General features: G+C 47.8%; 1 protein-coding gene across 3 annotated transcripts in view; it reads right to left on the reverse strand.

The window, feature by feature from the left end:
- Window positions 1–22050, reverse strand: part of ME3 (malic enzyme 3) — a 222282-nt gene that overhangs the window by 105996 nt on the left and 94236 nt on the right. For all 3 annotated transcript variants that reach the window (XM_027531817.1, XM_027531818.1, XM_027531816.1), the window contains exons 3-4: window positions 11015–11148; window positions 7713–7862 (exon numbers count right to left, since the gene is read on the reverse strand). In XM_027531817.1, the coding sequence (XP_027387618.1) occupies window positions 7713–7862; window positions 11015–11148 (284 nt within the window). The remainder of the gene's footprint in view (window positions 1–7712; window positions 7863–11014; window positions 11149–22050) is intronic.

Genomic DNA, 22050 nt, shown 5'->3' on the forward strand with positions numbered 1-22050 from the left:
CGTGTGTCCCTTAAGAATGTGCTTGCCTGTGAGGGGTCGTGTTTACCGGGGCCACAGCAGCTGGACTACGAACGCAGGAACGAACAGGGTGTGGTTATAGGGCGGCTGTGAGGTCTTAGACAAGCTAGTTCTCATCTAAGAAACAAGCACCCTGCGCGGCTGCTGTAGGGCTCAGGCATAAGTACACGAAGCACCTAAGCCAGGCTTGCCAGGAGCCTGTGAGCACTCAGCAAATGGTAGCTGTTAATACCCCGTGTACTTGTTAGTGGACTGGGTGCAGAAGCGCATCTGTCTTCAGATTAAAATAGAAGAGAGCCTGGCACAGGGCCAGGGCTGCTGGCTCTGTCCAAACGTGAACTTGTCCTCAGGGATCTTCCCCGAGGCTCGACGGGGGAAACCAAGTCCTACTTCCTACTCTCAACTTACTAACTCTGCACGAGTGTCTGCTGATGAATCCATGCTAGTTAGGCACAAATACAAATCACTAAGGTCACTGGTGGCTCAGATGGTGAAGAATCTGCCTGCCAATGAAGAAGACACAGGCTCAAGCCCTGGGTGGGGAAGATCTGCTGGGAGAAGGGCATGGCAACCCCTTCCAGTATTCTTGCCTGGAGAATCCCATGGACAGAGGAGCCTGGTGGGCTACAGTCCATGAGGTTGCAAAGGGTCAGACACGACTGAGCAACTTTGACTTCACAAGGTCAGCGTGGGTGGCACTTTGGAGGCCTGAGACGCTCTCAGAAGTCAGCAGTTGAGACTCTGGGGTGGGGTGACTGAGTCAGAGGATCGGCTGGGGGGCCACGCGTATCAGAGCCAAGCACATACAAGGACACTTCTCACGTGGCATCGCGCCAAGTCCTCACAAACGGCCATGCGCACCGGCGTTACTCCCATTTCACACGAGGAGGCTGACAGGGTGCTCAGTTACTTGTCGAAAGTCATTTTTTTGGAACTGGGGTTCAAGGTCAAGTCTGCTTGGTTTCAAAGGCTATGCTCCTAAAACTACCTGCAACCCAGCCCTTGCCACCCATGCAGGTGGGATCCCACAGGGAGGCTGGGAAGCGCTAGGTCTACAGGTGTGTGTGTATGTGTGTGTGTGTGTGCACGCGTGCACCTCACTTGGAGCTCACGGAGGACTAGGAAGGGGAGGCCCAGGCCGGCTCACGGGAGGCGGCCTCCTGAAAGGAGAATCTTCGCTGACATCGGACAGCTACCCATGCCATGCTGGCTTCCTCGCCACACTCGCTGTGGGGTTCAGCTGTATTCCTCGCGCCTCCCCTCCGCTTGGCTTTTACTTCTTCTGAGTCACACACTGAAGACCTTCAGGCCAAGCTAGCCAGGACCCATGGCCTACGGAGGCACCAGCAGAGCGTGTACAGGGGAGAAGCAGGAAGGGGCAGAGGAGGTTCCTCGGAACCCAGAACCTTCTGCTGTGTCTCACCTGCCCGGGGTACTCAGGTGTCCTTGATATACTCAAGCATCTCCCTAGGGGTTCTGAGGTGATGCAGAGCCCCAGGGATGTCAGAGCGACAATTTCAGCCTCATGCATGCTCAGTCACTTTAGACTGAGACCACCAGGCTCCTCTGTCCATGGGATTCTCCAGGCAAGAATACTGGAGTGGGCTGCCATTCCCTTCTCCAGGGGATCTTCCTGACCCAGGGATCGAACCCACGTCTCTTATAACTCCTGTGTTGGCAGGTGGATTCTTTACCGCTGGACCCTAGGGCAGCCCATTTTAGCCTCAGCTGGATCTAATTAGCTTTGGGGGTGGTGGTGGAGTGGAGGGGAGGTCTTTTCACAGAGGACTGACAGGAACGTTTATCATTTCAGAAATGACGAGGCGCTGGCTCTCTCCCTCCTGCCCTCGGGCTGGCCTCCTGTTGGACGCTAATCTGCGAAGCCCTGCCCAGCCAGGCTCAGAGGACGCTCAGGGCTGGGGTGGAGCCCAGACTCTCCCTTAGTAGGGAGACAGGGATGCAGTCAACACCTGGAAAAAGGCCAGATGGACGCCTGGAGCAGCTGCTCAGAAGGTCACAAGTCAGGTAGCTTGACTGGGTTATCATCTGAGGAAAGGTTCTGCAAAGCATTTGCAGGAAATCTGTACCCAGAGTGTGCGGGATGAATCTGTTGACTTTAAAAAATGCACAACGTGAGAGTTGTGAGTTAAATTTTATTGGGGGCAAAGTAAGGACTGCAGCCCAGGAGATAGCACCTCAGATAGCCCTGAGAAACTGCTCCAAAGAGGCAGGAGGGAAAGGTCAGTATGTGATTTTTGGTGAAGAGGGGGAATACATGCAATCAAGCACATATTTTCCAGAAGATTTCTACTAGTCTCAGGAAGCCTTAGCTAGTCATGAGGAACAGTCGTCACCATGGATTTTAGTGCTTTTCTAGATGTGGAGAGATAGAGGAATTGGGCTCATAAAGTCCGATCCTGAAAAATATCTAAAGACGACCTGAAGACCTGTCCTGCATTTCCCCCCCTGAGCGCAGAGCACCTCATTTCTGCTTTCCACCCTGAACTCCTTTCAGGGTGTATTGAAGGTCAGCAGCTGCGGCAGCACAAGACTCAATCCTTGTAGAGGTACAGGGGCAGATGGTAAGTGCCAGTTAGTCACTGACAAACCCACGGCGCCGGCTCACTCTGCCTGTGTCTGCCTCAGCCCTGGATGAGGGGATCGTGCCCTCCCAGGAGAGGCTCTGGAAACGAATACAGCAACCCCCAATTGAGACCCCCAGACAATGTTCCAGGAGTGGCAAGAACACCCCTTCCTGAATACCCACCTAACGTGCACAGCCCCAAACTACAGCAAGCGTCATGGTGTGCTGCTTACCTGTCCACACTCTGGTTCAGACTGTGTGGGTCCGAGTCTTGGCTTTGCTGGTTATGAACTGTGTGACTCTGGGCAAGTTTTCTCTGTGCCTCAGTTTCCCCGTCTACAAATAGGCTGATAACAGTGTCTATTTCTTAGGGGAGCTGTGATAATTAGATGAGTTTATCTATAGACTGCAAGAAGATCAAACCAGTCCATCCTAAAGGAAATCAACTCTGAATATTCACAGGAAGGACTGATGCTGAAGCTGAAGCTCCAATACTTCGGCCACCTGATGTGAGCAGCCTACTCACTCCAGTGAGACCCTGATGCTGGGAAACATTGAAGGCAAAAAAAGGGGGCAGCAGAGGAAGAGATGGTTAGATAGATCATTGGCTTAATGGACATGAGTTTAAGCAAACTCTGGGAGATGGGGAAGGACAGGGAAGCCTGGCGTGCTGCAGTCCATGGGGTCACAGAGTCAGACACCACTTAGCGACTGAACAACAATCTATGTAAAGATCTTAGGATAGTGCCTGGCCTTTAGCCAGCAGGTATTACGATAATACTTTTCTCCTGGTTCTAGTTCAACTGCCAGTCTCCTGCCGGGACTGTCACACATCTGTTTTCCATGCTACATGTCCACCTTCAGCAACACCCTCCCTATACCCAACTGAGGCTGCCCTGGCTCCTGGGCTCAAGCGGTTTCCACCCACATGAACCCCCACTCTGCTGTTATGATCCATTCCATCACTAATGCACTGGAGAACCACCGGTGAGGCCTGGACCTGAGCGTGAAACAGCTCCCTGTTAAGCCAACCCCCTTGCATGGTGAGAAGGAGACCATGTTTTAGGTAGAACCACTGATCAATTCTCCTACCCCGCCCCTCTAGTCTGCTGTTTCACCCACCGTGAGGTCTCAGAGGCCTTACATTCTTTCCAGGGGGAGGTGGGCATGCTTGAGTCACTGTAGACAAAGACATTCTGTCTCAGTTCTTCGCACTCATCTTTCAGGCCCAGCTCAAATGTCATCTCCTTGGTGTGGCTTTCCCCAGTTCCCACAGTCAGAACTCTCACTTTACAAATTGCTTGAGAATTGTGATCTCAGACAAGTTCCCTTCCTCTGCCACCTCAGTTTGCTCATTTGTGAAATGAACAACACCATTTCCAGATGAACCTTCCAGCACTTGGGGAAGATCCATTATCAGCCAATGGATGTAAAGGCCCTCCGTGCCAGGCGAAGGAGATGGGGAGATAGCTGAGTGAGCTGACTTCCCTGCTGTCTACAGAGCTGATAAAACCAAGCCCTTTCCTGGAATGCCCTTCCCTAGTTCTCCACACATGGAATTCCTATTCATCCTTCAAGGACCAGCTCAAATGTCATCCCTCCTGTGAAGCATTCCTGCTGCCCTCAAGGAAAACAAATTTCCTCTCCCTTTGACTCCTGTAATCCTTTGTCCCTATTAAATCTCTTGTTGCTGTTTAACTTTTATCATATTCAACTTATAGCTTTAGGTCAAGAACTGTATTTTGATCTTTAGAGGTAACTTCACAGCCTGTAACATGATGCCCAGCAGCTTCAAAAATGCTCATTAATTCAAATTTCTGGATTCTGGAGTGGACCCTGGAGGAAAACTCTACTATCACCGTGTGTGTGTGTGTGTGTGTGTGTGTGTGTGTGTGTGTGTGTGTTGGTTGCTCAGTCGTGTCTGACTCTTTGCAACCCCATGGACTGTAGCCCACCAGGCTCCTCTGTCCATGGAATTCTCCAGGCAAGAATACTAGAGTGGGTTGCCATTTCCTTCTCCACTTACCATTACCAGTTTGCTTGTTTTCTCAGTTGATAAGTTGAGTCTGACTCTTTGCGACCCCATGGACTGCTGCACACCAGGCTTCTCTGTCCTTCACCACCTCCTGGAGCTTGCTCAAACTCATGTCCATTGAGTTGGTGATGTCATCCAACCATCTCATCCTCTGTTGCCCCCTTCTCCTCCTGCCTTCAATCTTTCCCAGCATCAGGGTCTTTTCCAATGAGTTGACTCTTCAGACCAGGTGCCCAAACTATTGGAGCTTCAGCTTCAGCATCAGTCCTCCCAATGAATATTCAGGGTTGATTTCCTTTAGGATGAACTGGTTGGATCTCCTTGTAGTCCAAGGGACTCTCAAGAGTCTTCTCTAGCAGCACAGCTCAAAAGCATCACTAGTCTGATACTAGTTTATCTGAAGCCAACAGCTGAATTCACAGTCTAGTCCATTAGAGCCTGGGGAGAAGGGCTTCCAGTCAGCCTGGTAGTGGGAGTGGGGAGTGGGATGGCAGTGTGTTTCTGTACAATCTCAGCTGCAGTGCTTAAGGGTTAAAGGATCTTTTCAGGAAACAGTGAATCTGGAAGGGCCAGATCTTGTCTGTAATTACACATTAGTTCATTATATGTTCGATGACTGAATTTTCTTCGCCAACATTGAAAAATACAGACGTGTAACATAACTCTGCATGTATCAGTCCTGCCTTCCTCCTACGGTAGTTGCTGAAGCAAACAGCACGGATGCCAGGACCCGGCCACGTTATCACATTTCACCTTCACAGCGATTATTTCAGGAAGGGAGCTTTATTGCCTTTGGTTGATAAATGTGGACATTAAGGCCGAGAGAGGTTAAGAAACTTGCCTAAGCATCAGGGAGACGAAACCACAGAGCTCATTGTGAAGACCTAGCTCTTTTTCTCACTCAGTAGGCGACACTGTCCCATCAGAGTGTCAATTACTTGCCCAATGGATCTGATGCGTTTCCAGCTCCCTCTAGAAACTTGTGTCCCAGTACAGGAGGTTGGTGGCTTATCAGATGACTCAGTGGTAAAGAACCCACCTGCCAATGCAGGAGATGCGGTTTGACCCCTGAGTTGGGAAGATCCTCTGGAGAAGGACATGGCAACCCACTCCAGTATTCTTACCCAGAGAATCCCATGGACAGAGGAGCCCGGTAGGCTATAGTCCATGGGGTCTGAAAAGAGTCAGTCATGACTTAGTTACTATACAACAGAGGAGGCTGGTACACAAATAATTAAAAATATAAAGCACCAAAAATAAAACTATGGAATAGAAATATGTGTCATGCACTGGGGTTGAGGGGAGGCGTGGAGGCTGAGAAGAGTTTAGACTGGGGCAGATCAGGGAGGGTTTCTCTGATCAGATCAAAGAAGCTGACTCTTGGAAGATGGGGATAACCTGAGTTTTGCTGGGTAGAGAACAAGGAAAGGAGAGAGGGCAGGAATCTGAGGCAGAGCGGATGGCATGGGCAAAGGCTTGCAGAGAATGCCAGACATGCTTGGGGAAGGAGACTAGACCAGGGTAGCCAGAACTCGGGATTTCTGAGGACGAGCTGGGCTGTGCTAGGCTCAGTTTTGTTAAAATGTTGGCCCTTGTTTCTTTAAGCCTCAGGCAGCTGCTGATAGCTGCAGAGGAGGGCCATGACACTGGTGCAGTGTTAAAGCTAATGCAGGAGATGTGAGAGATGCAAGTTCGATCCCGGGGTCAGGAAGATCCCCTGGAGTAGGCAATGGCCACCCACTCCAGTATTCTGGCCTGGGAAATCCCATGACAGAGGAGCCTGGTGGGTTACAGACCATGGGGTTGCAAAGAGTCAGAAACGACTGAACACACAGAGCACAGCACACAAGCTGTGTGAGGAGGGAGGCTCTGCAAGGAACCGGGAGGTAGTAAACAGGGTCCTGCATCCTTCAGAAACGTGCCATCAGCTCCCAAGATCTCGGTCAGTATTGGTTTCAGGGAGGACTCTCTTTCCCATTGAAAGAGACAGGCTGAAGACCAGATCAGCTCTGGAGTTTGGGCACACTGTCCCCTGACCCCAGGATGGCAGAAACACAGCTGCTCTGCATGATGAGGTCAAATATGCTGCAGCATGTGGACATGCCCACCCACAGGAAGTGGGACACGCTGCCCTCTACCAAGGGTAACACCGGGTAGTGCCTGGGGCCTGCAGTGCTCATTCCAAATGCTGGCTTCAGAACTGGAATACTGCTTATCCAAATTAATGAAAGATGTTCTAGATCCATGATGACATGTTCCTGACACAGTGCATGATTTATAACACAGATTTATAAATTCTATGTAAATGTAAATTACACATCTGTGCACAGTATTCTAACACAGGCTGAAACAATGTCCCACGACACATAATAAACTCAGGAGCTCTTTAATCATCAGTGCTAGAACTACGTGTTGACAATTACCTTGCACTGAGCACTTTGTGAAAATCCTTCCATTTTTCCTTTTTCATTTTTTAAAAATATATATGCTGAACTCACCATGAAAAAGACAAACAGGTGATCTCTTTAGAAAACTGCCCCCAAATTCTTTGGCTCGGAAAGAAAATGGCGTGCCAGATTTTTGCCGAATAAAGCAACATTTTGAGTGGAATCTGGGTTGAGCCCAAATAAAGGAATGCTGCTTCTTTGAATCAGCAAAAGAATTCAGTCTCCAGTATCCAGCACTCCATTATTCATTGACCCGAATTAGCAGGAGAGCTGTCTGCACTTTGGAGATGACTGGGAAAGTGGGGTTGGAGGGGGAGAGGGAAGGAGGTGGTGGGTAGATAAAGGAGAGGAAAACAAGCTGAAATACCTCCCGGGCCAACTCTGAACAACATGTTGGGTGTTTCTTATTTGGAGGTGGAGAGGCTCCGAGGTCCCCTTGCTAGACACTGTCTCAGATCACCTCTCTGCACATGGGCTCATTTCCCAGAGCAAAAGCTCAAAACAAATGTCATGCTGGGCTGCTTCTTCCCAGGAAGCCCCTCCAGGGTCCCAGCAAGCAAGGCCAGAGAGAAGACTGAACCCGGCCAGGAGACGTACCCTCCCCGAGCCCTGGCCCCAGGCCGCTCACCGGGGTCTGCGGAAGGTCAGGCCGTAGTGCTGGCAGGCCAGCCCCACGGTGGGCGTGTACACGATGGGCAGGAACTTCTCCACGTCTGAGGTCAGCACGCGGTAGAAAAGCTTCTCGTTCCGGTCCTGGAGCGTCATGAGGATGATGTACCTTGGGAGAAGAAGCAAGAACCAAGCTGATGACATGAACACCCCACATGGCAGCACGGACGGCCCTTGACGTGGAAACCCAGGGCTCCCTGGGCACCTTCACGGGCAAATCACCATCCTCTCTGAGCATGAGTCTCATCATCTAGGAAATGTGGGGAATATGACCTGCATTACAGCGTCCACGGGGTCACCCAGAGCCGGACACGACTGAGTGACTAACAACAACAACAATGGCCCTTATTATTACACGATGTAGGTGCCATTCCCAACAGTTTCATTAACGGATTTGACATGGGGAACATGCCTCCCAATGACCTGTATGTGTGCTTAGTCGCTCAGTCATGTCCAACTCTTTGCGACCCCATGGACTGTAGCCTGCCAGGCTCTTCTGTTTATGGAATTCTCCTGGCAAGAATTCTGGAGTGGGTTGCTATTACCTTCTCCAGGGGATCTTCTGGACCCAGGGATCGAACCCATGTTTCCTATATTGCACGGGGATTCTTTACTGTCTGAGCCACCAGGGAAGGCCCCAATGACTTGTAAGGTGGGCAATATAATTTTGGTCATTTTATTTTATGTTTTTTATTGGGATATAATTGCTATCTGGCCATTTTAGAGACAATCAAGCCACAGAGAAATGAAATAATTCACCAAGAGATCTGAACCTATGCAATATAACTCCAGAATCTGTGCTCTCAGCCATGATGCAAGATGGCTAGTTAGGTTATAGTTATGTGGACAGTAATGAACAACAGCAGAATAACAGCATTCTGGGGCTGGGGGAGGTTGGGAAAAATGCTAGGCGGACCGGTGGTATATGAACTGGTCCTTCCTGTCACACAGGCCTGGTTCCTGTCACAAGTAGAGTTCACAAGTGTTTGAGCACCAAGTGATCTCAGGAAGCATGTTGCAAACATGCCTACTTCCTGAAGCCTGGAATCAGTAAGCCAGGAAAAGGGCCTTTCATTCACACTTCACACAGAACAGTCTGGGAGAAAAAAACTTAGGGACTGAAATTCCCAGTAGGGTGTGAAATTGAAAGTGTTTGTTGCTCAGTCGTGTCTGAGTCTTTGCGACCGCATGGACTGTAGCCCGCCAGGCTCCTCTGTCCATGGGATTCTCCAGACAAGAATACTGGAGTGGGTTGCCATGACCTCCTCCAGGAGATCATTCTGACCCAGGGACTGAACTCACATCTCCTGCAGCTCCTGCGCTGGTGGTGGTTTCTTTACAGCCAAGCCACTGCGGTGGCCCAATGAGGTTTAAGTGGCAGCTGATATCACAACCTTTAAGTTTTGGAGAGATAATGAGGGCGCGTGAGGCCCTGGCATGGAGTGGGGTGACAAAAATGATCTGGCAGGGGAATGATCCCCTGGCGAGGCGTCAGGTTCCTGGGTGTGAATCTCAGCTCTGCTGTTCACGAGCTGTGTGACCTTGAGGAAGTCTTGTGACTTCTTGGGGCTTCAGCCTCTTCTTCCTCACCAAAGGCACTAGTCCGTTACTATGCTCTAGAAGGCACTTTCAGGAAAGGGGGATTTATGCTTAGAATAGTCAGGATCTTAGCTCATTACGAGTGTAATGATTCCCTTACTAAGCACCCACTAGTACACATCTCTTCTCAATTCCGCATTCAGTGATGTCAAGTTGATAAGCTGAAATTGACCTTGGCGGGAGTATCTGCATCATGAAATTGGCAAATGCTTTAAATCCTCACCCCCTGGCCCCAGAACCACTCCTTAAGCACTTAGCAGCACACCACTGTCTTTACCCATAAGCTGGGGAGCCTCCTTAGCCTTTCTCCCTAAGCACCTGCTGGAAGGAGGGGCTCCCGTAATGAATGGGTCAGAGAGGTCCTCAGGAGCAAGCCCCCTCGAGCTCACAGGATCAGGCACATCCACTGCCCCCAGGTCTTCCCAGGCATGCGGGTGAGGCCCATCTCGCTGGAAAGAACTGGAAAGGGGAGGATTCTGGACTTCGATTTTTAGGGTTTAATATCTTTAGGAAGGTGAATTTCATTTTGGACTAAGGAACTTCTGCTCTTAAGTGATAGAATGAGGATCTGAACTCAGGATAGTTTTGTAGCCACTAAGCTTCAATACCTCTTAGCTATGGTGTAGCAGAGAGGTTCAAAGCACAGACTCTGGAGCTAACTGTCTGCGTTCAAATCCTGGCTGTGCCAAAGTTCACAGCCATGAGACCTGCCAGGTCACTACCTTCTTTAGTAAGACGGGTAAAGCTGACCCTGTGAACACCACTGACTCTTCTTGTCAACATCCCCACCGGGAGAAACCAGAGGGGAGGCGGGGCTCTCCCTAAACCTCCAACAGATGGCATCCCAGGTCCGCCCAAGGTGACCTGTCCATTTCCCTTCTGCTCCACCACGTTCCTTATATTTCAGGAACCTGGGCCATGCACTGCTTCCTTAACCCATCTGTCCCTATATTTTTTCCTATAGATTAAAATTTTTTTTTCACTTGGAGGATAATTGTTTTACAATGTTGTGTTGGTTTCTGCCGTACGGCGTGAATCAGCCAGAAGTACACACATGTCTTCTCCCCCTCAAACCTCCCTCCCACCCCCAGCCCCATCCCACGCCTCTAGGTTGCCACAGGGCACTGGGTTGAGCTCTTCCCACTGGCTATCTATTTTACGTATGGTAATGGATGTTTCAGTGCTACTCTCCCAGCTTGCCCCGCCCTCCCCTTCCCCTGCTGTGTCCACAGTTCTCTACCTGTGTGCGTGCTCAGTTGTGTCTGACTCTTTGCGTATAGGCCCACATTTTTGCTCCCTTCCTTCCCATTGAGTGAAATCCTTCCGGGAACCCCGCTGCTGAATGCTGAAGTCCATTGGTACTTCCATTGGTACTATTGGTGCTTCCTGGGCTGACTCTGATTTCATCACTTCTGGAAGGCCCAACCAGATCCCCCTGGTTGGAGTTCAGGCAACCTTCTCAGTCCTCCCAGGACACACGGACCATGGCTCGATCACAACAAGCCCTGTCCCTCAGGGAGACCATCACCCTGTAGAAGGCAAGGCTGGGTCTGGGCTCTCTCGGGGCTGTCGGCCTTTCCTAGCTAGAGAGTGTCCAGAAAACCATCTGAGGACCAGAGCTGAGCCCGGCGCTGGGTGAGAGAACAGACGTCCGGCACTCACTTGTCCAGGTCACTCTGCTGTCGCTCGTAGTATCTCATGACCCGGAGGAGCTGGACGTCCTGGCTCAGAAAGCAGGGGGGGATGAGGCCATGGATCCCAAGCTGCAGCCTCTCTTCAAGTGTAAAGGCCATGCCCTGGGGAGAACAGGAAAGAAACGCATGCACATAAGTGGGTGTGCAGGAAACCCGGGAGCAGCGGCAGTTCCATCCCCAGACCAGCCACAGGCACTGAGACTCAGCAGCGAGGGCCCTGGGCGCAGAGCCCACTGCTGCCTTTTAAGTAGCCAGGCCATCCTGCGTCAGTCATCTTGGCTCTTCTGGAGTCTAGCTTCCTCTTAAAAAAACATGGAAAATGTGTATATTGCCAGGGTTTTTTGGTTTATACTTCTTTTTGAAAATGTATTTTATTTTTAGAACAGTTTTTTTTTTTTTTTAAACATTTATTCATCTTTTGTTATTCATTTGGCTGCACCGGATCTTAGTTGCAGCGTGTGGGATTCAGTTCCCCGACCAGGGATTGAACCCAGGGCCCCTGCATTGGGAGCATAGAGTCTTTGCCACTGGATCTACAGGGAAGTCCCCAGAACAGTTTTAGATTTATAGAAAAATTGACAAGACAGTACTGGGTTCCCTTATATTTCCTCATCCAGTTTGCCCTATTAGTAAATATCTTCCATCCCTTTGGTATATTTGTTAGAATTAATGAATCAACAATGACACATTATTATTAAAGTCCCTGGTTTATTCAGATTTCCTAGTTTTTTTTTCCACCTGGTTTTTTTTTCTTTTTTCGTTGTTCTTTTAGGATCCCATCCAGGGCCCCACATTCCATGTAGTCATCAGGTCGCCTAAGGCTCCTTTTGGCTCTGACAGTTTCTCAGGCCCTCCTTGGTTTTGATGACCTTGGAGTGTCTTGAGGAGGACTGGTCAGGTATCTTGTACACTCTCCCTCCACTGGAATTTGTGTCATGCTTCTCTCATGACAGAAGTGGGCTAATGGGTTTTGAGGAGGAAGACCACAGAGGTAAAGTGCCATTTTTATCACATCAGATCAAGGCACATATGACCAACACAACTTATCATTGTTGCTATTGACCGAGATCACGTGGGTGAAGAAGTGCTTGCCAGGACTCTCCACTGTGAAGTTATGCCTTGCTTGGACTTCTACACAGGAGATTTGTCTCTTCTCCCTCACTTATTTGTTCAGTCATTTATTTATATTAGAATGAACTCATGGCTATTTGTTTTATGCTCTGGGTTATAATCCAATACTGTCTTATTTTTTTTTGCTCAAGCTGTTCTAGTTTTGGCCATTGAAAACTCTTTTAGCTGGCTCTGTATCCCTTGAGGGGCTTCCCAGGTGGCTCTCCTGGTAAAGAACCCACCTGCCAATGCAGGAGACAAAAAAGTCAGGAGTTCAATCTCTGGGTCGGGAAGATTCCCCTGGAGGAAGGCATGGCAATCCACTCCAGTATTCTTGCCTGGAGAATCCCACAGACAGAGGAGCCTGGTGAGCTAAAGTCCATGGGGTTGCAAAGAGTCAGACACGACTGAAGCAACTGAGCATGCCTGGTAAGATTATATTTAGCTTTTTAAGAAACTGCCAAACTGTTTTCTAAAGTGGCTGCAAAACTTTGCGCTCCTACCAGCAACGAATGAGTTTCTGTTGTTCTACCTCCTCTCCAGCAATCAGTGTTGTCAGTTTTAAAAATTTTAGTCTTTGTAATAGATATGTGTGTGTGTGTGTGTTAGTCGCTCAGTTGTGTCCGACTCTTTGAGACCCCATGGGATGTAGCCCACCGTATGTAGTGGTATGTTATTATTGCTTGAATTTGTAACTCCCTATTGACATAGGATGTTGAATAATTTTTTTTCATATGCTCATTTTTCACCTGTACATCTTCTTAGAGAGGTATTGTTAAAAAATTCTTGCCTTTTTTACTCTTTTTTTCTTATTGTTTAGTTTTAATAGTTCTTAGATCTTCAGTTTTAATGCAATCCCTATCAAAATTTGAATGGCATCTTTTGCAGAAATAGGAAAGTCAATTTTCAAATTCATATGGAGTAGCAAGGCACCCTGAGCAACCAAAACCATTTTTTTATAAAACCACAGTAATCAAAACAGTGTGGTATTGGCATAAGTACATACAGATCAATAGAAAAGAATCAAGAATTTGGAAATAAATCCATACATCTACGAAAATTGGTTTTCGACAAGGAGGCCAATTCCATTTGATGGAGACAGAATAATGTCTTCAAGAACAGATGCTGGGACAACTGGATTGCCATGTGCAGAAGAATTCAAGGGGATTCCTACTTCACACCAAAACAAAAATTAATTCAAATGGATCAATGGCCTAAATATAAGAACTAATATCATAAAACTCTTACAGAAAACACAGGGGTAAATCTTAATGACCTTGGGTTTGACTATGGATTCTTAGATATGCACCAAAGCAACGGCAATAAAGAAAAAATTAGATAAACTGACTCCATCTAAAAACTTTTGTGTATAAAGGAAAACTGCCAAGGAAGGGAAAAGACAGCCTACAAAATGAGAGAAAATATTTGGAAATCACAGGTCTAATAATGGCTTAATATTCAGAATCTATAATTTCTACAACACACAACAAAAGGAAAAGCAATCCAAGTAAAAAATGGGCAAATGACTTAGATATTTCTCCAAGGAAGATATACAAATGGCCAATAGCACATGAAAAAATATACAGCATCATTAATCATGGTTGTTTAGTTGCTAAACAACCCCACAAACTGCAGCCTGCCAGGCTCCTCTGTCCATGGGATTTCCCAGGCAAGAATACTACAGTGGGTTGCCATTTCCTTCTCTAGGGTTCTTCCCCACCGGGGGAAGGAACCCACGTTTCCTGCATTGGCAGGTGGATTCTTTACAACTGAGCCACTCGGGAAGCCTATCATTAGTCATTGTGTGTATGTTAGTTGCTCAGTCATGTCCGACTGTTTGTGACCCCATGGACTGTAGCCCGCCAGGCTCTTCTGTCCATGGGATTTTCCAGGCAAGGATACTGGAATGGCTTGCCCTGCCCTCCTCCAGGGTATTCTCCTGACCCAGGGATCGAACCTGGGCCTCCTGCATTGCAGGCGGATGCTTTACTGTCTGAGCTAATAGGTAAGCCCATTAGCCATCAGGGAAAATAAAATCAAAACTACACTGAGATAACCATTTCACATCCACTAGGATGGCTGTAATGGAAAAAAAATAAAAGTGAATAACAAGTGTTGGTGAAGATGTGGAGAAACTGAAACTCTTGTACATTGCTGGTAGGAATGTAAAGTGTTGCAGCCTCTATGGGAAAACGATTTCGAATTTCTTCGAAAAGCTAAGCACAAAATTACCATATGACCCCAAAAATTCCATTCCAGAAACTGAAAGCAAGGACTTGAACAGATGTTCACTGCAGTATTATTCACCACAGCCAAAAGGTGGAATCAACAGAGGTGTCCACCAACACATGAATGGATAAACAAAATGTGTATACATACAATGAAAATTATTCAAACATAAAAAGGAATGCAGTTCCGATACATGCTACTTCATGGATGAACCTTGAAAACATTATGCTAAATGAAATAAGCCAGATACAAGAGGACAAATATTATACGAATCCACGTACAGGAAATATCTAGAATAGACAAATTCATCATGACAGAAAGTAGATTAGAGATTACTAAAGGCTGGGTGGTGGGGAAGCCGTGGGTGCGTTACTACTTAATGGCAACAGAGTTTCTATTTAGGGCAATGAAAAAGTTTTGGAAATGGATAGTAATGATGGTTGCACAACATTATGAATGTACTTAATGGCACTTAACTGTATACTTAAAAATGGTTTAACCAAATTTTGTTTTATATATATATATATACTTGACCACAACTTAAAAAGTTAAAACCAGATTATCTCCCAAAACCACTGAACTGTATCCTTAAAATGAGTGAATTGTATGGTATGTGAATTGTAACTCAATAAAGCTGTTTTAAAAGAATTCTTTGCATATTTTGGATACAAGTCCTGCATCAGATGTGTGTTTTGTAAATATTTCTTCCAGTCTGTGGCTTATCTTTTCATCGTCTGACCAGTGTTTTTCACAGAATGGCCCTTTCTGGTTTGGGCACTGGCAGGGAGACACGAGGGATAAGTAAGACGTCATGGAATCTGCTCCCTGGCCCGGTTAAACCCTCTGGAGATGGTGTCTGCTGGCAGAAGCTGCAGGAACTGTTCTTGTAAGGGATACTGGGGAATATGAGCAGTCCAACTTCCCTGCCTTTATCCTGAAGTGATGAAGAGCAACATCCTGTGGAAAAAAAAAGACACCTCTTCCATGTAGAACTCCGGGTGGCTCTGCTGAATGAGGGCTGCCCTAGAACTGCCTAGAAAACAGTGTAGGCGCCCTCAACCTTCTTACCCTGGCAGTGGCCGAAGGGGTCAGCCCAGAGTGGCTCCATGGGTGGCAGACATTAACAAGGAAGGGAGCAGAATCTCCAAGCAGGGAGGATTGTGTAGGGGACTGAGAACAGTCCTTAATTAACTAATTCATTAATTAATACTGCTAGTCAAGGCTATGGTTTTTCCTGTGGTCATGTATGGATGTGAGAGTTGGACTGTGAAGAAGGCTGAGCACTGAAGAATTGATGCTTTTGAACTGTGGTGCTGGAGAAGACTCTTGAGAGTCCCTTGGACTGCAAGGAGATCCAACCAGTCCATTCTGAAGGAGTTCAGCCCTGGGATTTCTTTGGAAGGAATGATGCTAAAGCTGAAACTCCAGGACTTTGGCCACCTCATGTGAAGAGTTGACTCATTAGAAAAGACTCTGATGCTGGGAGGGATTGGGGGCAGGAGGAGAAGGGGATGACAGAGGTTGAGATGGCTGGATGGCATCACGGACTCGATGGACGTGAGCTTGAGTGAACTCTGGGAATTGGTGATGGACAGGGAGGCCTGGCGTTGTGCAACTCATGGGGTCGCAAAGAGTCGGACACGACTGAGCGACTGAACTGAACTGAACTGAACTGATGACCCCCACTGTAGTCAAGGCTGATGATCGCTGGGGCAACGCGGGTTAAGCCCTCTCTTCATAATGAGCCTCAGGTGATGAAGGTTCCTTGTAGAAGCGAAGGCTGTGTAGGTGATAAGTAAAAACTAATTGACACTTACGGGTGTCTAGCGTCCCCAGATTTCCTTGGGGAGGAGGAGCTTGAATGGGTAGGAAGCACCAACTCTTCCCATTCTTCCACCAGCTGGAAAATGCCTCATCTGCAATGAGTGCAAGTGCCTCTTCTTGTTTAGGCATGAAGTTGTGTCCGACTCTTTTGTGACCCCACGGACCGTGGCCCGCCAGGCTCGTCTGTCCGTGGGATTTTCCAGGCAAGAATACTGGAGTGGGTTGCCGTTTCCCTCTCCAGGGGATCTTCCTGACTCAGGGATCGAACACAGGTCTCCTGCATTGGCAGGCAGGTTCTTTACCACTGAGCCTTTACAGGGAATTTAACAATGACAGGGCAATTCAAGTCCATATACTGATTATCCCACCTAGCTGATGCTATCATCAGTTCTAAGAAAAGGACTAATAAATACCCAATCTCACGCCATCCTTAATAATCACCTTGTGAGGAGGTCTTGTACCCTCTACTGTCCAGAGGACACAACTGAGCACCAGATGTTATTTGATGCTCCTGAAGTTGCACAGCTATTGACCCATATTTTATTGTTTCTTAAACCAAGATGCATCTTACAACCATTCGGTGTGATAACTTTTTTCCTGATGATTTCTTTGACTAGAGGTAAGTGACAGAACCAAGAGTGGATCACAGGCTGCATTTTTTTTTTTTAAATTGGGGTGTAGTTACTTCACAATGTTGTGTTAGCTTCTGCTGTACAATGAAGTGAATCAGCTATATATGTACATACACCTCCTCCCTCTTGGACGGCTCTCCTGCCCCCTCCACCACCATCCCACCCCTCTAGGTCACCACAGAACACCAAGCTGAGCTCCCTGTGCTATATAGCAGCTTCCCACTGGCCATCTGTTTCACACATGGCAATGCTCATACATCAGTTCCAATCTCCCAATTCACCCCCCCTCCTCGTGTCCACATGTCTGTTTCCTCCTTCTGCGCCTCTATTCAGGAGCGGCTGCATCTTTGCCACTTATAACATGTACACCCTGCCAGGACCTTGGTGAGATGGACCTCAGAAAATGTGAGTTGGGATGGTGCTGGTGAAGGAAGGGTGGGGAAAAAAGAGAAATAGAGGGGAAAAGTAAATAAAAGTTAGATTCCTTGGCTATTCCCAATTCCTCTTCGTTTTTGTTTTGTAACTTGGGAATCTCTGAAACTACGAGTTCTGGGCTGCGGTTGTATTTTTATAAAGGAGCAATGATGACTCGGCTTATAAAAATCCTGAGGCATTGTTCCTCCTCTCAGAACTGCTGGAACTGTAAGAAAAAACCTATCTTAGGATAGGCTCGGCTCTGAAAATATGACTCATGGCGTTTTGCAAAGCACTCTGGGCACATAAAATTCCCAGTTTTCTTCATCAAAGCCCAAAATGACCAGTTCACAAATTCCCTGTGCTGGCCATCACCTCTGCAAGCTTGGTATGACACCGAGGTCCCTGATCCTTTTGCAGGAAACATCTCGTACTTTCACTAAACACTATTAGGCAGGTGAGTCTTCACTGGTTTAGTAAAGAATGGAATTGTCTTTCCTTGGACCCAGGATCCCAGGCAGGCCAGGACATTTAATTATGACATCATCTTTGTTAATGACCACTTGGCTTTTAATAACAGCTCGAGTCTCTCTACAGGCTGTTTCTCTTGGCTGACTGCCACCAACTTCTTTGGTATTTCAGGAAAAAGTATGACTGTTTAGCAACTGGTAATTTCAGGGATTAAAAAAAATACTTCTATAAGCTTCTTTTCACCCTGAAACTAATGTTAAGGCAACCTCAGATTTACAAGTTTGCAGAGAAGAAATGCAGGTACTTTAGCTTTACTGTGGCTTCCAAAATAGGACAGGCCAAAGATGATTCACTAGGGTGTAAGGGAAAAGTATTAGAACTGTATAGGAGAAAGCACTCAGGCTCTTGGCCTGGATAATTTCCATGTTAATATGGAAATGAATATGGTATTCCATATTAAGGTATACCAGGAGTCCTAAGGCAGGAGTAAGGTTTATACAACATGAAGAAGCTGATTGTGGTGGTGGGGGCGGGGGGTCAGTCCTTAATCCTTCTTACTGCATTGAGAATTTATGGTTTCTGTATGCCTAGCCAAATAAAGTGTTGGGTCATATTATCCAGTTTTCGTTGTTGTTGTTAAAGACTGTTTTATTCGATATTTTGGCTGCGCTGGGTCTTCACTGCTGCATGCAGGCTGTCTCCGGTTCAGTGCTTGGGCTTCTCACTGTGGTGGCTTCTCTTGTGGCTCCAGGTGCGCAGGCTTCAGGAGTCACAGCACGTGGGCTTGGCTTTTGGGTTTAGTTGCTTGAGGCATATGGGATCTTCCTGGACCAGCGATTTAACTGGTGTCCCTTGCATCGCAAGGCAGACTCTTAACCACTGGACCACCAGGGAAGCCCCATATCATCAAGTTTTAACAAAGTCTTCAAAATAGGACAAGGGGGTTTTGAAAAATGGCTGATTCTCTTAGCAGAAAGTGACCTTGGGGTGTTCAGCTACGACACTCCGGTAGGAATCTACCAGTTGTGACTCTTTTGAAATATTTGAATTGCTACAGAGCCACTTCTCTGACTACTCCCCCCAGCCAGGTGCCCCTCCCAACCTGCTCTGGCTTCTCCCAGGGAACCTTTGGAACCTCCCCAAGATCAACAAACAATGGGTTAACGTTTGGCAAAGTGGGTGGCTTCAACATCCTGCTCTAGCACCGAAGGTCTGGGACTGTTTTGATTGGTCGGTGCCTACGCTGCGGCAGGGTTAAGCTTTCAACCATTACCCCTGACCTTACCTATCTCATCGTCTTCCCTGAATGAGCATCTCTGGCCCAGCTGCTGAATTTCACCTGTGGGCTCAACCCAGGACAAACTTATTGGCATCAGAGACTGGCACTGGAGATAAGACATTTGATTCCAGCATCAAATCCTCTGGAGAAGGGAAAGGCAACCCACTCCAGTAATTTTGCCTGGAAAATCCCACGGACAGAGGAGCCTGGTGGGCTACAGTCCATGGTTACAAGAGTCGGACATGACTTAGCAACTGAGAACCCACACCATCAAGTGGCTTGAAGGCAGTGAGCCTGTGAGGCCGGACCCGGCACCAGCCTCCTGCTGTCCAGAGACCCAGGCTTCCCAGTGGCCGGCTCCTCAAAAACTAAGCCTTCCTGACAGGAGGGCTCCCTGCCCCTCTTGGCAATCTGCCTATTGCCTCTGGCTCCAGAGTCCTGCTGTACACTTGACACTCTCTCTTCATTCATTGTTCAAACATTTATGAGTTCCTACTTTGTGCCAAGGTGTACCCCGTTAGGCAGCCCGAAAAGAAATGCGCTTCTGGGTCAACCAGCAAAGACACGTGGATTAACGTGTACAGGTGATCTGGGGCCTCCGCCTCGTGCAGGACACTTCTCCAACCTAAGAAATGGGATGTGGGCCGTGTCACGTGCGGTGGGATTCACTGAAATACTGGTGTGAAATGCTCAGCACGGGTACTGGCACACTGGAAGTGCTCAGGGAACACCACATATTCTCATTATTACCACTGTTATCTGTTCATGGGGCAGGGTGACACAAGAGAGTTCAGGAGCGATCCTGGAGACAAGCCCTGGAGGGTGGTCGGGAGCTCGTCCAGCAGAGGGGGCCTAAAGGGACGTCACCACATCCAGCATAATTGCGCCTCCGATGACTCAGGCCAGGCTCCTGCCTCTGCAGCCCCATGCACTCCCCAGTCCAAACTGCCCTCCGCCCCCAGCAGGCATGCTCACTCTGCCTGTCATACTCTGGTCCACATTAGGACCCCTGTCCAGCATGCTCTGATGCGCTCCTCTCCCATCTTCCAATCCCCAGTCGAAGCCACCTCCTCCAGGAGGTCTTCCTGATACCCTACCTCATTCAGCTCTCCCCTCTCTTAGAGTCAGTGCCATACATTTTAGCACATGAAGGGCATTTCTTGCTTGGTTTCTCGAGCATCAGTTAATTAACAAACGCGGGGTAGTGCGAACTAGACACTTGGAAGCAGCTAATACAGGCAGAAGCACAAAACTATCATCACCAATAACAAGAGCACCCACTGGGTTAGGTCAGGCACTGAGACAGGCACTTTGTACTGATCGTCTCATTTAATCCCCACTGCAACCCTGAGTTAACAATCCTATGATGTTATCCCCATTTTATGGACTAGAAAACTGAGGCTAGATGCTCAACATCACTCATCATCAGAGAAATGCAAATCAAAACCACTATGAGGTACCATTTCACGCCAGTCAGAATGGCTGCAATCCAAAAGTCTACAAGCAGTGAATGCTGGAGAGGGTGTGGAGAAAAGGCAACCTTCTTACACTGTTGGTGGGAATGCAAACTAGTACAGCCACTATGGAGAACAGTGTGGAGATTCCTTAAAAAACTGGAAATAGAACTGCCTTATGACCCAGCAATCCCACTGCTGGGCATACACACCGAGGAAACCAGAATTGAACGTGTACCCCAATGTTCATCGCAGCACTGTTTATAATAGCCAGGACATGGAAGCAACCTAGATGTCCATCAGCACATGAATGGATAAGAAAGCTGTGGTACATATACACAATGGAGTATTACTCAGTCATTAAAAAGAATACATTTGAATCAGTTCTAATGAGGTGGATGAAACTGGAGCCTATTATACACAATGAAGTAAGCCAGAAAGAAAAACACCAATACAGTATACTAATGCATATATATGGAATTTAGAAAGATGGTAACAAGAACCCTGTATACAAGACTGCAAAAGAGACAGTGATGTATAGAACAGTCTTTTGTACTCTGTAGGAGAGGGAGAGGGTGGGAAGATTTGGGAGAATGGCATTGAAATATGTATAATATCATATATGAAACAAGTCGCCAGTCCAGGTTTGATGCACGATACTGGATGCTTGGGGCTGGTGCACTGGGACGACCCAGAGGGATGGTATGGGGAGGGAGGAGGGTTCAGGATGGGGAACACATGTATACCTGTGGCAGATCCATTTTGATATATGGCAATATTGTAAAGTTAAATTAAATAAAATAAAAGAAAGATAGTTAGGCAAGGTCACACAGCAGGTGGATGGAAGAACCAGGAGCGGAACCCAGATCCACTTGCTTCTAAAGTTCACACTCTTTGCTCTGAACTGCTCCTAAGAGTGGCCAGGTTAAACAGTTTGTTGACTGAGTTGAGCTTCCCTGGTGGCTCAGATGGTAAAGAATCCACCTGCAATGTGGGAGACCTGGGTTCAGTCCCTGGGCTGGGAAGATTCCCTGGAGAAGAGAATGGCTACCCACTCCAGTATTCTCACCTAGAGAATTCCATGGACAGAAGAGACTGGTGGGCTACAGTCCACGGGGTCGCAAAGAGGTGAACACGACTGTGCGACTAACACTTTTGACTGAGTTGACTTGATTTGATTGGAGATGGAATTATTCTGCTTCTCCAAATACAGCCAGTTACCTTAGTGGTTCAGCCACTGCTCCTCTGTGTTAGCACCGGGCCCATCAGCCTATGAGAAAAGCAGGTGTGCTTGTGCCTCTGCGATTACGTGCTTGGCCCATGACATGCACGGAGCCATGTTTCCTTGGAGCAGTGTCACTGCTGGGAGGAAGGATTAGCACACACACGTGTAACAGTAAAGGTTTCTGTTCCACCACCGTTACGTCATGCTTTGGGCTGAAGGCTTACGCTGTGGCCTGCTTCCTCCACCAATCAGCTGCAACAGCAGAGAGGAGCCATGGCTGGGGGCAGTTAGCTGCGAAACGGTACAATTAAAGCTGATTAGCTGTTAGGGGACGGGAAGGCATTTCCTCCTGCTCTTGCATATTTT

Source organism: Bos indicus x Bos taurus, chromosome 29 (genome assembly GCF_003369695.1).
Source record: "Bos indicus x Bos taurus breed Angus x Brahman F1 hybrid chromosome 29, Bos_hybrid_MaternalHap_v2.0, whole genome shotgun sequence".
Taxonomy (NCBI): domain Eukaryota; kingdom Metazoa; phylum Chordata; class Mammalia; order Artiodactyla; family Bovidae; genus Bos; species Bos indicus x Bos taurus.